At 42.1% G+C, this 17,272-nt stretch overlaps 1 protein-coding gene across 3 annotated transcripts in view; it reads right to left on the bottom strand.

Annotated features, from left to right (window-relative positions):
* Positions 1 to 17,272, bottom strand: part of slf1 (SMC5-SMC6 complex localization factor 1) — a 29,480-nt gene that overhangs the window by 1,173 nt on the left and 11,035 nt on the right. For all 3 annotated transcript variants that reach the window (XM_041041422.1, XM_041041424.1, XM_041041425.1), the window contains exons 16-17: positions 14,007 to 14,099; positions 12,478 to 12,660 (exon numbers count right to left, since the gene is read on the bottom strand). In XM_041041422.1, the coding sequence (XP_040897356.1) occupies positions 12,478 to 12,660; positions 14,007 to 14,099 (276 nt within the window). The remainder of the gene's footprint in view (positions 1 to 12,477; positions 12,661 to 14,006; positions 14,100 to 17,272) is intronic.

Raw genomic sequence — 17,272 nt, 5'->3', positions numbered from 1 at the left:
TGCATTTCCATAATTACATTACTGTACTTGTAAAGGTTGTATGCATGATTTGATGGGAGGAAATCTGATGGGAGTGTTATTTATTTTTTTAACTTTTAATTGAGCTACAGGACCTGTTAATGGTAGTATTTAAAAAATAAAACCACTGAACACTTCATTAGTGCTGTACAAAAACAGAGAGTGTCTTTAAGAGCTCTATTGAGCTAAGACAACTCTGCATGAAAGCGCAAGGACGAGAGTGCATTTTGTATTCAGTTGTTGGAGTGCTTGAGACAAAGCGCATGCACAGTGACACAACCACACACCGTGACAACACAAAAATCCAAAAGCAAACGCTACTTAAACATGGTCCGCGATGGTATTCATCTACTCTAGCTAAAGCTCATCATTAAAGATTCCTGTTAAGGCTTTGAGGGATGTGTTCTTGTTATGAGTGGCGTCATCTGAAAGTGCTTGTAAGAGAATAAGCATTTGGTGATGAACTTGAAATGTGATGTTGTAACATTTGTAGTTTTGGGAGACTGAAATTTAGTAGGATTTGATCTGATTTAAAATTTTGGATTTTAAAGCGGCAGATTGGCCTGAGACTCGGAGGTTAATGAGCGAAATGTAAACAGCCAGCTGAAGCATCAGTGATAACATCATGACACAGATTATACTGACATGCAGCCAAGCCACTGCAGGCTGCCGCATCGTTATCAAATAAGAGACGCCGCACGGGTCAATGGCAGGACACAGCAACCGATATAAATAGCACACAGACACACACATACACAGGGACGCATATGCCATACAGTAAACACATACAGCGTAGTGGGGAGTGTAAGTGAACAGCTGTTTTCCCACTGGGCCTCAGTGCCAGCCAGAGCTTTTAGCTCACTTCAGCTCTAACTTCAGCTGACACCTTGTCTTAACTGTGTGACTGGCGGGTCACTTTGTGTTTGTGTAAAAGGCGCAGAGGGTTAGTGACCTGATGGAGGCTCTGCTTTCCTGATGTAGTGCTATGAGCAAGCTTGTTGCTATCATCGGTAACACAGGGAGCTCTCGCGGTGGAAGGGGCTAGATATACTCGCAACAGACCTCGACAGTGACATCAGAAAATTGCTCAGTTAAAAGTTTGCACTTGATGATTGTAACAGCAAGGGTTACACATTTACACATCCTGTGTCTAGGCCTGCAGTTTCAAAGAAGATCAGCAGAATTATTTTAGTGAAAAAAGGCAAATCATTTTTAATAATCATACTATAAATGCAACTTTCCACTACATTCTCCGCTCACCTTGACTTTGCCCTTTTAGCCCTGCTTCACTACATTCAAACTGAATATGACAGACACCACTGAATGTAACACATTTTTTTTTTTCTCCCCTCTTAAGAAGCCAGCAAAGTTAGAATGGTGACATTTACTGTCTCCTCTCTCTACTCTTCTGCTTTGTCTCCTCAGAGTGAAAGCCATTTTCCAGTGTCAGACAGGCCTGTGCGCACTTAGCCTACACGTAGCAGGTCGAGTCTAGTGTGAGCCCTTTGTTTGCTTTCAGATAGACCCATTTCTATGGCAATCTGGTCTTGATGGCACTTGACTGTTCAACCTCTGCAATGCTGCTGCCACTTGTGAGTGAGTTTACGGCTCTGTGGAGGCTCGGCGTGACACACAGACGGCTGAAAGGCTGCTTGATACCACTGCTGGCAGTTGTTTCTGCTTGACAGACAATGTGGGGCTGCAGGAAGCGTGATGTTTTAAAGGAGGGACAATCGTGTGTGTCTGTGTGTGCACGGTGCACCGTGACATAAACCACACTTACTAAGCCTCCCAAATGCCATTTTGACAAAAAGACAGCCTTGTTTTAAATGACACTATTTAAAAAAAAAAAAAAAATGGAATGTTATGAATTCGGAAATTGCTCTCCATCTTTCGGTCTGCCACAGAACTAACACTGTGTGTAGCAGTTATGAGATAATCGGTGAGAGCTCACGTAGCTGTTAGCGGGGAAGGTCAGTGCTCATCTACCTTTTAGTGCTTCAAGCCTGAGTGGCAAAAACTCAATCTGCATAAATTGTGGCATTAATCTACATAAACTTTTACATAAGCGGGGAAATTTCAAATGCAGGGGTCAGGCGTCGGGGGCAGCAGTCAAGGACGTAAGAGCACAGATTTGATCAAAGTGGCCACAAGAGAAAGGCAGAGGGGAGGGAGACGGAGAGACGTGGTGTGTGAGCGAGAGAGTGAGGTTGTTCACAGCAGGTCATAATCACCAGGTTTCTATAACAAGCTGTCCTCGCTATTACGCTCATCCAGTAGGTGTGGCTGTAATGTGTGAAGCCAACCATAGGGTGACACATTGTAAAAAAGTTCAGGTCCACCAGTATGTGGATTTTTTTTTTTTTTTTTTTTTTAAACCACTACTACAGTTTCTTCTTTAACACAGAAATTTAAAAAAGGGCAAAATTCTATTTAAAAATAAATCAAATATGTGCACAAACATAGAATATGTGTGCATGAACTAAATGTATAAATTGCTTTACACCAGTCACTCTTGAAATGCATGAATTCCATGCATCAGTTAAATAAGATGAAACTCCTACAGTTCGTTCTCCTCTCATGGGAAAATGGCTTGTTGCAGCTGCAAAGATATGTAAATTAATGTAACAGAAATAGTGATAATTTAAGCATAAAGCACCAGACAAAGCAGCACTTACATTACAAGTCAGATTCCCAATAACAACTGTACTGTCAAACAAGAGAAACCTTGTTGCACTAGTAGTGTAAATATATAGTGACCCTCAGGAAAAAAGTTCCCCTTTTTCTCTGCTGTTGTCAGAACTGAATGTGGCTGTAAAACGATGCTGAACACAAGTTCAATCCAAAATCAAGTGACAGCAATCTGCTCCAGTGCTTTCAATCTAATCCACCTGTCACTTTTCTCAACTGCAGTCCCGTTTGCTCACACATGTACAAGATGCAAGTCATCAGCATGAGGGAACAAAAAGCGAGATCGAGAAGCGCGGTTTTCCAGCGTTCCCCCGCCGTCATCGTGTCAAACTCGCCTGACAGACAGGCTCCAACCGGAGGGATGACACTGGTGTGGGGAGGAGAGGGCCCCCGCAGCACGGCCCTGGGCTCGGCTTGCCTGAAAGCTTGTACAACTGACTGTATAGCTGCGTGTTTGATTGTAGATCTGTCTGCCTGAAAGCTAACTGTGAGTGTCGGTGTGTGGTGTGTCTGCCGTTTTGTCACATTTGCATTTTTGGCTGCCTGACTTTCTCTTGTTTATTTCCATTAAGCATCAGCTTGTGTGTCTTTTGCTTTTCCAGGAATTTGAAATTTCTCCTCCTCCCTGTCAATACTGCGCTTGTACGTTTCATCCGGCGGACAATCAGAGAACCAGTTGCCCTTTATTATTCATCACTGGATATAAAACACGCTCTAATGTTCCACCACACAGCCCAGAATGCAGACAGTGCTAAATTACATATTTTCTAACATAAGACATGAAAATAGCATCACGCGCTGTTTATAACGTAATACACACATACACACACACACACTGTTATTAGTCTAGAGGCTGGGGGATGGTTTTGGTGCAGGGACGGCGACTGAAGTGAATCCAGGTATTGGCGCTGGGTGTCAGATATGCTGCAGTGGAGATAAATACAACACCTGGGGGATTACATGAGAGCACAGGGTAATTACACCATCCTTTGTGTGTGTGTGTGTGTGTGTGTGTGTGTGTGTGTGTGTGTGTGTGTGTGTGTGTGTGTGTGTGTGTGTGTGTGTGTGTGTGTGTGTGTGTGTGTGTGTGTGTGTGTGTGTGTGTGTGTGTGTGTGTGTGTGTGTGTGTGTGTGTATGTGTACATGAATGTGAAAATGCCCTGCTAAGACCTCAGCTCTGAAGCTAGAGCAGAGGGAGAGAATTCACATGCCGAGCAAAAGCCACTGCCTGATGCACCAGCCAGATGCAGTCTACTACTACACACACACATACACACACACACATTTTCACATACACATGCATACATATACATACAGAGCGCAAAGCCCTTTGGCCTTTAGAGGGCAGGCGAAGACAAGAAATATAAAAGCAAGAGTGGAGGAAGGGAAAATTGGCGCAAAAAGAGGGAGGGAGGGAAGAAAAGAAAGATGCAGTGCTCCCTCCCCCTACGTCTCTGTCTCTCTCTCTCTCTCTCTCTCTCTCTCTCTCTCCCTCTCTCGGTCTCTGGTCTGAGGCTGGGGCTGAGGCAGACAAGCTGGGAAGCAGGCAGCTCCACAGCATGGTAAACATCCTCCTCTCTCTCTCTCTCTCTCTCTCTCTCTCTCTCTCCCCCTCTCTTTCTCTTTCCCCCTCGCTGACTGAAAAAGAGAGGCAGGGTGAGTGTGTGAACTGCAGCCAGGGGCACGGCATCACATGTCCACAGGGAGCTGCTAGCTAGCGACTAGAAACCACAGCAAAAACAACAAGGCCAACCCAGTGAAGCACCAAAGCAGCCAGCGGAGAGGCATCAGATGCAGGAAAAAGAAAGACCAGCCAGACATGTGAATATGCTAAAATGTCTCTCTCTCTGCTTTAGCAACAGGGTCTGAATGCTCAGTGATATTTTTCTCCCCCTTTTCCACCTTGATATTCAGAGTTAAAAAAAAAAAAAAAAGAAACACGGATGGGAGAGCCTGTGGAGGTTACTCAGTCAGTACTATCCTCCCTCTGCTCCTTTTCCCCTTTGAATTCGGTTTAAATTATACTAATGTCATCACAGCCAGTGAAAGCTTCTCGTTCACAGGTGAGCATCATCTGAACAGGTTGTGTCTGATTAACATGTTCCTGGACTCTTCACAGCCACACTCAGCCTGGTCAGGCACAGATTACAGCTGGATCACAGCCTTTTGGAGGAGGCGGTGCAGATAAGGTAGGATGTAACGGCACAGACGCCAACTGCTAGCTTTGTGTAATCCAGTGCCACTCCAGCACCTCTAGTAAGGGGGCATCAGATATACTCTGATTACCGGATTTTGATCAGCAGCGGGCGATTAGCATCTTAAATGATCCTAGCGGAGCCCTAAATGAACTCTTAACTGGTCTCCTGAATCAGAAAAGGCAAACCACTGCCATCAGCTGTTAGCTCTAATAATGTGTCCCGTACTCAAACTATTTGGAAGTGCACAAAGTTCAGTATACCAAAGTGAAATCAATACTCAATCCATGAACGCAGAATGAGAATGATGATGCATTATGTAAGGACTGTGATTTCAGAATTCAAAGTCTTCAAAGCTCTCATGGGCACCAAAATTTAATACAAATTTAACTTATTGGATTTTATTTTCATGACAAAGACTAGTGCAAGTGCTGTGTTAGCCGTTAAATGCTCTTTTTTTCCCGTAAGACACAAAGATGTGTGAGTTTTATACAGATACAACACAAAGCGAGGTGACATAACTAAGTCTACAGCCATGCTAGCAGGTTTTTGAGGCTAGGCAATGTGGTGCTTCGTAATAACACTGCTGTTGTTTAGAGAGCATATTGTTTATCATGTTTATCAGTACAGCCAGAGCTTATGGGAATGTCATATGTTTTGTAGGTGGTGCAACAGGAAAAGTAAATTCCATTGACGCTTCTTGTTCTCAGAAACAATGCCCTTGTTCCTCCTGATAATCTACTAAACACACAGTAAATGTATGCTATGTTATGTACAGTTATGTACAGTTTTCATATGGACTATTACTTAAAGGTCTGTGACTAGATATCACAAAAATTCACAAAGAAAAAAAAATGTTTTTTTGATAATTTGGATGAATCGTAGCTTTTCTTCTCTGTGTTCTCCTGTTTTTTTGTGTCCTGAGACACACTGGACATAGTTCAAAGTGAAAAGTGAAAAATCTTGAGGCACTTAAAAGTTCACTCTCATTCTAATTCACTCCTCTCTCTTTCTCCATACAAATTACTGAGGGCCACAGCCCTTTTAAACTGTGATATGATACCATAATGCAGAATTATAACTGAGATCATTTTGGTGAAATCCAATAGGACCGAGTCCAAGAAGCAAGGACTCATTTTCTGTGGATAGTAAACTGGATTATTATGAAAAACTGCTGGTTGATACAATCATATAAATGCCTTAAACAAGCTATTGCTTTACACACATTTTGGCAGAAGTAATGACATTGTCACATTTGGCTGTGCCTTTAAAACAGAGACTGTTCTCTGTATCATAATACACAGAACAGAGGAAGACAGAGAATGAGAAGCCTTTACATTTGACATTGTGCTGGCAAAGTTAGACTTCAGACTCACTTTACTCTCTTGTTCACAGAATGAATAACGGCGTACACTGTATACCCCATCCTGGTGCTGCTCCTAACTCTTTGTTTTCTGCAGAAGACTTAAAGTGGAAATAGACAACTTTTCCTCCCCTGGCATTTCCAGTTGGTACCTTAGACGTCATCATTGCAAAGACTGGATCGCCTTCTGTTTTCTTCAGAGCCAAGCAACTACAGAAGACACCAAACGATCAACACCATTTTGGGAACGAGACAGAAGAAAGAGGTATGTTCACTGGAGAGGTAAAGTGAAATTATCTTAATTTTGAATGGACTAATAACATAGTTTGAGTATTCCTTTGTGCAGACAAGTAACTACAGCGGTGCTATGATAAAGGCAGAGTGAAACACGTGGTTGTATTAAGCAGTAGGCAGGTTTTTATGCCAACTGAATGTCAGTTCTGAACCCTCTCAATTGCTGGAGCTCTCTCTCCATCGAGTGAACGCCCATCCTGAGGTTCACCCTTCTTTTACTTCGCTTTCTATCTACCCTCTTCGCCTTCTTCACCTCCTCTGACAGCGGGGCTCTTCCACCCTCCGCCATTTACACTACCCGGGGAAAGCTAAGGATATCTAGTCCTATCCTCTTCCCGTTTTAGTTACGCAGACACACTTCCTTTGTGCTGAAAACTTGAGCCTTCATTTTCCTGGGAGATTTTGTACCCGGTGGCAGACAGAATTGTATAGTGAAAGCGAGGCTTACAGGGAACCAATCTAAGTGAAGATGGCGTCATTATTCTATAACCATTACACTGTTTAATCAACATTTATTTCATAATCAAAAGTTTAAGCAAAAAAACTTGTCTATTGCCTCTTTAATTTCAAGGTGAGTTAGAGGTAAGCCTTTACAACTGTAACAAAAAAAAGTACAACACTCGACACACTCTACAGGCTTTTGCTTGTCATTGAAAGCATGCTTTAAGCAAACGCACTCAACTACTGTTGAATGTCTTCATTTTCACTATATGACCCATTCCACCAGAGTTCAAACACCACACACTGTTGACTTTCAACACCCATTGTTGACTTCTTGTTAATGAATTCCAAATAAGTGCAAATTTTTCTCTTTCCTGTGTTTTCTATAGACACATTTTTTTCCGATGTGCTATTGAATTCCTTCCAGAGTTGTTGTTGAAAGTTTTAATTTAAGGGGGAGAAAAAAATAAAAGAGTACTATCATTTTGTTCTCGTGGAGTATATGATGATTTAAGTTCAGGGCTGGAGCGCAGAGAGAGAGAACGATCTTCATGGCCAACAAAACAAAATCATCTCTGGCCTTTAACCATGCTGTTTTTCTTTTCAATCAGCCCAGAAGCCAACAAAAGAAATGAACTAAACCTTGAAACTTGTCTTTGTTTGCGGATGGAAAGAGCATGTTTTCAACACTTAAAAATTCACTGCTCTCAATTATCATGTAGTCTTTAGAAATAAATATATGACATTAAACTCTCGCTGAACCTTGTAGGTGAAAGAGGACAGCAAAATAAATAAAAATTGTTTAATGTTCCTTGGCCTCTGCCCTTTCCTTTTCACATAAGCTAGCTCCCACTGGCCTTCATTCTCACCAAACACTGTAGCTGTTCAAGGAAAAAAAGAGCAAGATGTGTGTGTTTGTACATTCCAAAGGTGGTGCTGGGCGTAAGTAGCCTGTAAGAACCCTTTGGTAACAAATCGCAAAATCATCATTGTTTCTTTGATCCTCTCTGGCCCTGATCTGTATAAAACACACACACACATAGGGTTTATCTGAAAAGGAATCTCACCCTCCTCTTGGAGCTCTGTGAGGAACAACCGGGGAGACTGTTGGATGGAGTTTCAGACTTAATCCTGGCAACCACCCGAAAAACGCAGAGAGAAAGGTTGGGGGGTGGATAGCGAAAGACAGACAGGAAGAGAGGAGAAAGAAGAAGAATCGAGTCGAAAAATTCCCAGCGCGGGAAGTCCTTGAAATACAGCCTGGAGAAACCTGCAGTTGAAACATCAACACACCCGAACGAAGCTGAGAGCTCCAAACACAGCCTCACCTCTAATAGTACGAGTGCTCAGCTCCTCGCGGTTGCCAGTTCAGGACCCGCAGGGAAATAAGTGCTGAGCAGAATGAACTTTCTTTACCGCGTTGACAGTGAAGAGGCCCAAGTGTGTCTAAAGCGCAACCTCTGTGTGTGTGTGTGTGTGTGTGTGTGTCTCTGTGTCTGTGTGTGTGTATCTATGACAGAGATAGACAAACAGACAGAGACAAACCATGACTGACTACAGCGGTCCGAGGGGACTGTGTTGTTTCCTGTGCCACTGAGCAAATGACATCTTTCTGCTCCACAAACACTCGTTCACATTAAGATCTGCAGGGACCACTGGATGCTGTGCAGTAAGCGTGAGTATGTATGTGTGTGTGTGTTTTTGTGTGTGCTTACAAGAGATGCACAAAAATCCAAATAGAAATTGAAGAAGCAGTCATGTATCTCTACCACTCCTGCCTTCTTGAACTTGACTCAAGCCAAATACATATACCTGAACAATTCTTTCTGCTCCTATATTATGTCCTCTTCAAGCACCTTAAATGTGTCTGTGTGTCTGTGTGTGTTTGTGCATGTGTGTGTTTACAAGTCGAGGTGGACTAGCTGTGCTTACTAACATGGTGGGCTGTATTGAGAGGACGCCATCAGCGATTACGGTCACAGGGCAGAGTGGTGACAGCTTAAAGGCTCTTTTCTTTATTTCTCCACCCCCTATGCTCACTGACACGCCTCCTCTATGTGTGTGTGTGTGTGTGTGTGCATGTGTGTGTGCCCGGTCTGAACTGCACAGCTAAAGGCTCTGGGTCATTTTCCATTCCAATCAGGGGTACCGGCTGCCCTGGCCACCCTGCAAATTGAGGAAGGGGCACAGGGAGCATCAGAAACTTAACTGCACTCAGTACAGCATCTGAGATTTAGGAAAATATTTGCGCATATGTACACATACACCTAAATATATAGCCAAGGACTCTTCCATACCATGTGAAAACAAGCCAAACACACATACACACCCACTTATACACAGGGTCATGTGGGGTGGCCTTGGGCAATAGGAGGAGGAGGGGAGGAGAGCAGAGTCAGCCTTGCCCTCAGCCATGGCATCCTTTCCTTGCCAGCTCCATAAGCCTGGAGGGACTGAGGTAGAAGGGATGGGGGGTGGGATCCATCCACCCGCCTCCCTATGATTCACCCCTAAAAATGTACCCACACACACACACACACATATACAGAGCACAGGCCTCTAAGCAGACAGGCTTACAAAGGGGTGAGATCACTCCCAAATAAAGGCTTTGTTGGTGTGCCAGTGTCAGTGTTGCCCTCTGTGGCCTTGGCAGCTAGGTTCAGCCTGTCTGTTGGAAACAACTAGGACAACAGGGTGAATGCTTCAATGAAAAATAGTTTCAGGAGATGTAGCAGGCACTCAGAAGAATAAAATACAGGAATATAATAAATAAAGAGAGAGGAATAGAAATGCATCTGGCCCACTAGCCTGTTTTCCTGTCATGGGACGGTGCAGCGAGTCTCCCTGGCCAAAATTTTAAAAGTAGTCTGATGTATGGGTGTTAGAAATGCAGCTACTAGCACAAAAGTCCTACCTCAGTTTAGAGCAAAAAACTGGAATGAGCAACAGCATAAAGATAGTTACAGTAACTAAGCATGATGTAGCCCCCTAAAGCTAAACCTTTCCACATTTAACAGCCTGGACGTGGAAAAAACAAATTCCTATGCCTATCGATAGTGTCCATGGCAACCAGATGGAGATCACAGAGAAGAAACCAAGAGAGAGCGTAGCCTGGAGTCAAGAGGACCACCTCCTCACCAACTCCCTGCTGTAGCCTTTAGACAACCCGCCATCAAGGTGTGTGGAAATAGCTAACAGTCAGGGAGAGAGTGAGTGGGAAAAAGAAGTACAATGTACAAGCCTGCAGGTGTTTCAAATTGAGAGTATTCTCATTCCTGTTGTTCTGCTTGGTCCCTGCGAAGAGACCTGGCCTAGACAGCAGGCCAGACGTCTGCAGCACAGACACGCACACACATACACACCCACTGTCTTCTAATTTTACTGATACAGATAGCTGCTTCTTCCTCTGACCTCTTTTAATTTGCTCTCCCTCCTGTTACTGAGGAAGGGAGGAAAGGAAAAAAAAAGAAAAAAAAAAGAAAAAAAAAAAGGGAGCGCTTTCTTGTTTCCTCTCCGGGACTAAACAATCCCAGTCTAATTTATTTTTTGAGGACAGAATATGTACATGTGTTAATGGGAAAGTCGAATCAAATTAACTATAATTAGTCAAACTGAGAAGTGAGCAGAGGCAGAGGTATGTTACATGGGAGACTTGTTCAACGCTGGCAAATGGCACCCCTCCCCTACCACCCCCAAAAAAACACACATACACACACACACACTCACACACACCTCTGCCACCTGCTGCCGTACACCCAGCGACACCACCCTCTCCTGAGCTCCGACACCCGTCACGCTCACTTCAACCCTCCTGAGCTCAGACTGTATGTGGCACGCAAACATGCAGACACCAAACCAGTTGTGTTGTGACACATTTCCAAAGAAACCTGCATGTGAGTTTCGCAAGCAGTGGATCCTGACTCCTCTAATCTCGTCAAAAAGACATTAACAGACATCTTATGAGACGATGCTGTAATCTGTTTGGACAGACACTGCAGTGCAGGATTGCATGAGGATTATGAAGACAAGCAGTAGGGGCAGAGGGAAAGATGGTATAGATGATCTGGAATTAATACAGCGAAAAAGCAGACAAGTGCTATGGCCTCATGTGCAGCTACCGCTCATAATTTTTTTAGGTACTGTAGGTAACCATAAATACAAACTGTGATAGATTTGTCATTTCTAGATCTTGTATAAACATCTGATTGCTATCTTGTCATCACCAATTGACTAAGACATTTTTACCATTAAAAATACCCTCAGGTAACATACAAAAATCAGCCCAAATGTCAACATTAAAGGGGTCATCCAGTGAGAAATCCAAACTTTTAGCCTTAAGAATAGATCCAGCTCCCAAAACCTTAGATCCTCTATTCCCCATACTGGCATGACTTGCCAGTAATAACTTGGTTAGATCCTCCATCAGTCTTTGAAACTCCACACCCCCAAGTTTGAACCCCAGAGGCTTTCTGCTTAAAATCAGTGGAGTGTCCCTTTAAAAGCTCCACCATCAACAGGTCCCTCACTCTACCATGAGGCTAGTTAAGATAAAACTGGCCCTGCTAATAAGGTCAAAAGCAGCATTCAATCTGTCAGTAAGCTCCGCTACATTTGTTGGATACATTAAATTGAAAGCTTGTCTTGGCTACAGCAGCAGTGACACGCAGCCCACCACTGCAGTAAATCATTAGCTAAATGGCTAATTCTACAGATTAGCTCTCTTGGCAGCCAACTGCCCAGACAAGTTAAAGGTGTTTTATTTTAACATTATATGATTCCATCAATGTGACGGAGACCATTTGGTTTAATGAATCCTTTCAAGGAAGATGGATTGCCCGAAGACATATAAAAACAGTTGGGTATATCCCATCCAATTAGGAAATATAAACATGTAACACACAGAGTAGCAATTTTTAATTGAACCTGCCTGAGTAATGGCTCTGACAGACTAAAGCGCCAAGACCAATATCAGTGTAACAGTTTCAGCTGTAACAAACAACTAACCAATAAAAAATAAAAATCTAGTGCTAATTTGATTGACAGTCACAGTATAAGCATTAGCCTATCTTAAAAACATGCACCTGGATATAAACAGTTCATTTTCATTTTAAATCCATTTATGGTTGGTTCCCATTTTAATCTTATGTACTTTTTCATGTAAAAAGGCAGCAAGGAAGTTTGCCAGAAGGATGTATCTATGTGCATCCACACAATGGATGGATTAGAAAAATGGCTCCTAATCGCAAGTTAGTTTGTAAATACAATGCTCTAAAGTATAGATGCTGAAGAATTACTGATGTGCCACTTAGCCATCACTTTCATGACCAATATTATTTGGAGAAAGAACAATATTTGACTATTATTTAGTAAACATTAAGATTAAATTTCTGTTAATTCGTTTGTAATCATGTTAGATTATGTCATCTTATACTATAAAACACTGAGTCTGTGGGTGTACTGGTGAAATTTACCAACCTGTATGCTCCAGTAGCATTTTGGCGATGTCCATGTGTCCGTTAAGCAGGGCATCGTGAAGTGGACTGACTCCACCCACCTGGTTATTGAGCACAGGGGCGGGGTGGTGACGTAGCAAAGCCTCCACACACGCAGTGCTGCCATGATTACATGCTTCATGCATTGGCGTCCAGCCTGCGTGGTCTACATTGGTCAACAAACCAAGAATACAGTTACTCAGTGGGAAAGATATATGGTTCAAAAGCTTAAATATATATTTTAAAGATCTCTGATATTTAAAAAATTAGTGCAATGTTTTGTGTTGAATTTTGGCTATAAAGCAGATGAATAGCTATATACTATCCCAATGGTAAATATGACTGGAGTTTCACAAGGAAAAGTTAAAGATTTAGAGAGAGTTGTGAGAATTGTAGCATTAGTGGACTAACCCACTCTGTCGCAGCTAAATTGTTGGTTAGCTCTGACAGCTAACAACTTGGTCAAAGAGTAAGCTAGCAGGAGCTACATGGGGGAACTTGGTACAAAACTTTTGAGAAATTGAGGAGAGAGACTGTGCAAAGGCCATATACACTACACCATACTTTGCATGAAAGTTAGCAAATTTTAACTTTAAAAAGAACTTTAAAAAAAGATCAGTTACTTATCTGTCTTTTCCACTGCCATGAGACAAAAGACATTAACACAACTGATCTGAAGGTGCTGAAGACTGTTTAGGTATAGTCAATGTGCTGTTAGACTGTTTAAAATTCTTGTTTGGGTGTTATGAATATGTTTCTATCTACTGTTCATGTACGTCACGTAATTATATACAAATCAGAATTTGCAGGAAACGTAGTAATAGTTTAACCCATCTTTTCATGTTTTGCAGCTTTCTTTACAGGATTAAACCGGTCATGGATAGAAAAGAACTGCAGAATGAAAAATAACCCTTTTGGAGAACCTCATCAACATCATGTCGATCGGTTTCATCTGACATGAAAGGACTCCAGCCAAAAATGTTCTGCCTCAATTAACAAGGGCCTCGTTTTGGGAGACAACTGCAAGGTGACAGCGGTAATTTTACCATTTTGCCGAGTTCTGCCTGATGAGATTTTGGACATCACCTCTTGCGTAAGCCCCCTACTACGATGCAAGTTAATTTAGGTGCTACTAAAGGGCGATTACAAAATCGAGTAAACCTTTGAAACAGCATAACATTTCCATAAAAGCAGGCTAAGTCATTATATTTGACCTAAAGGGACAAAAGAAAATCACTTTGAAATATCAAAAGGTATTTAATTCACTTAGCAAAGAGATCGTAAATCTATAAATCTGAGCCTCCAAACCCATCCCGCTCTTCCTGGACACACCCTTTACATTTTAGCTAAAGGTTAACCTCAATGATGACGCACACGCACTCTTATTTCTTCTCTCCTCTTTTTTTTCTCCAATGTTAATCCCTCCTCGAAACTCTAGAGCAAACAGTGGGAGTGAAGTGAGATGACGGTGAGACAGAGGATACAGAGAAATGGAAAGCGAAAAAGTCTTACCTTTAACGTTGACGTCCGTGCCAGGAAGCGCCAGGATCTGAAGCACTGTTTCCACTTGGTTCCTCTTGCAAGCTCTGTGGAGGAGGGTCTCTCCTTCGACCAGGACACACACAATGGACAAACACACCCAAAAGAGAGAAGAGGCGGAAGAGAAGAGAGAAATCCAAAATTAGGGTGTGCCCAATGTCCTGCCCATTGTCCCCCTCCAATATGGTGAGCACACCAATAAAATACCACAGAAATGTCCCCAAACACCAAAAAAAAAAGCCTGACCTAAAAAAGTACAACCCGCCAATGAGGATGTGATTTAAGAAGAGTGATGAGAAAAGGGGGGAGATCTTTCAAAGAAAAAAAAATGGGAGGGAAAAAAATTAAAGACGGCGAGTTGGACTAATTCGCCTCGCTCTTTACCTCTTTCATAGATACACAGATTTTCCACTTACACCCTGAGCCCAACAAAGTTAATATCGGGGCAGTCGGCGAGTGAATGGATGTGGTAGTAAGAAAGTAGTCTTCCTTCCTGTCCGCTCGTCCCTATATTGTTACTTGAGAGGAAGTTATGGTAGACAGCCCACGCACAAAGCCTTGAAAAGGATTCTTCACAGATCCAGGGTTCAAAAGCTCCGCTGGGCATTGCCAGTGTCACCACGTGATATTTAATCAGCAAACTAGCAGTGAACAGGCATGGAAAAAAACCTCTCAAGGATTCCATTTACATTTTTAAACACAATTTTCTTCCCCCCTCTTCCCTTTTTTTCTCATCTTTACCCCGTCCCTCACTTTTTCTGATACAATATTAAATCAGGAATATATTAGTGGGCCAGAGCCCCCTCTTTTCATGTATGGCTGAACTTCAGAGGGAAGTTAAAGGCCAAGCATGAGTGGCTCTGTGCTTGCCAGTATAATACAGGACTGCAAAGCCTGTAATAAATGCTTTACTAGCTCTCCCCAGGATGCCACGCCTGTACAGGGGCTCCACTCCAGCACACACAGAGCACAGACTGGGGCAAAAAGAGATGGAGGAGGAGGAGAGGGAGGGAGGAAACAGGGGGGCAAGAAAGAAGAAGCAGTGGAGGAGAGAGTGAAAGGGTTTCCTGCATTTCAAAGCATGTAGGGGAAATATTGAAAAAAGCTGGATCCCATTCATTCTGAATTCCTTTCTTCCAGGAGGTGTCTTTGAGGATGCAGAAGATGCATTAAATGCCATCCGCCGGTAGTAAAGAGGTTGAAGAGTGGAAGGAGAAAAAAGAAAAAAAAAAAGAAATGTGGAAATGGAAGGACTGTTTATCAAAAGGAGGATCATTTATGTTCTCCCTAGAAATGCAAAAAGTTGTGAAAAGCACACATTTTTTTCTGTTCTGATTATATCCAGTTCAGAACAAATATTATTTACAAACATACAATAGTTTATAATATTTCTCAGCACATTTCAGTTATAAATGTTGTTGCTGCACAAACCAAACCTCTATGAACACTCGGGATAAGATTAGATGGATTATTGGAGTAGGTGGTTTATGGTTGGTGTCGTCCCGTGCTGAAGCACCACTCTACACCAAACTATAAAACAAAAGTATTTAGAGTATTTTTATGTTGCGTTATATAGTTGATCCTGCAGGTGCATGTAATTATAGTATTTAAGTTGTCATGGAATAGGCTGTTGAAGGTTTAAAAAAAATGTAGTGGAATAACACTGTTCAAATGTCAATGTCACATGAAAAAAAAAGACAAAAATAGTCACTTATTTTCTGTATGAATGCTGATGACGCAGGTACTCAACTGCAACATTTTTCAAGCTCTTTGATGGGTGGCGCATAAGTAATTTTGATAGACGATTCCATCAATGACATTTTTATTAGTTCAGTAACTGTACTGTGATTAAACAGTGAAGTCTCAATCCCTAAACCTACAATTATTTAACTTAAAAACAAATGATTCAAATCCCTTCTTCAGTCATATCTGGCAAATATGAATTTCATTTTGAAAATATGTGTTGCACTGTAAAAATCCCATTTAGCTTGCATATGACAGTCGTTTGCGAATGTAACATCAGAAAGCAGACAGACAGTCTGGCATCAGCATCAGTAACAATAATGAGGCCAATCAATGAAGCAAACCAACATGTCCAATCTAAAAATCAAAAACATCCAAACAGAGGGTGGGGCGCAGACCAAACTACAGTGCCTAATGAGTAAGCTGTACTGTATGGCACGTCAGTGTTCTACATGGGCTGCTCTGCTATTACTGGGCTCTAAAATGCTGTGATTAAACACCCATTCCACTACACCCCATGTGTACACATCCTCGCAAATGCCAGGGCCAATCCACGCACTGTTAAATCACTTTAATGGCTCCAATTTGGACACAACGCCTCTATTATAGGGGTAATTGCATGCTCAGCATTTACAAGCACGGAAAGGATAAATCTGCCTGTCCTTTTCTATAAATCCCCCGTTTCACACTTTAATAGAAAAGTTAAATGTATGTGTTGCTCTTTATATCCCTCAGTCTGCTTGCTACACTCCTGTAAAGTGTCGCTTGGCCTGCCGATCCCTGGACCAAAAAGCTGCTGGAAGCCTGTAACAATGCTATTTGTCAGGAATGTGTTAGAAAGGTATTCTGTGCCAGGTATTGGATAAATTTAAAACCATTTGAAGACTACTGCCGTTCGTGGAAAGAGCAGTGGCAGCACGTTAATTCCCCCAAATCATGATTACAGCAGCCTTCACTGTGCTTGCTTCGCAAGAATTTACTGGCCTTAACGTAAGTGTCCATCATTCAAAATTTCCACTGGTCAAGATTTTAATGCAAGATATATCCACTTCATCACTCAAAAAAACATGAGGCAGCAACAAGGGCCCTTGATGCTCTCTTCTCTGCCAAAAGGAAGTTATACAACACGAAAACAAAGTGTCTCTTAGATAGAAATAAGCATAGAAATAAGCAAATCCTAAATTTAAAAGCTTGATCTACTTTGGCTTGGATTATACCTCATTTGTACACTGGTTTGGATAAAGCTGTCTGCCTAAGGAACAAATATAAATAAATGCAATTAATGTGAAAGTCAGTCACAAAAACCTTTGCCTTAGTCAGCTTCTGTTATACTGAATATGTACTTCTATACTTTATGTTCCTGTGTCGCCCCCACCCAACTCCACATCATGCTTATGACCACAACGGTCATCACCAAACTCCATGTACTGATATGAATAAAAAATGACAGAAGTTGTCCCACCTTAACATGTGCAACAAAGCTGTAAAATAAGTGA

Source organism: Toxotes jaculatrix, chromosome 7 (genome assembly GCF_017976425.1).
Source record: "Toxotes jaculatrix isolate fToxJac2 chromosome 7, fToxJac2.pri, whole genome shotgun sequence".
Taxonomy (NCBI): Eukaryota; Metazoa; Chordata; class Actinopteri; family Toxotidae; genus Toxotes; species Toxotes jaculatrix.
The sequence above is the reverse complement of the archived record's forward strand: the minus strand, read 5'-3'. Positions and strand labels throughout refer to the sequence as shown.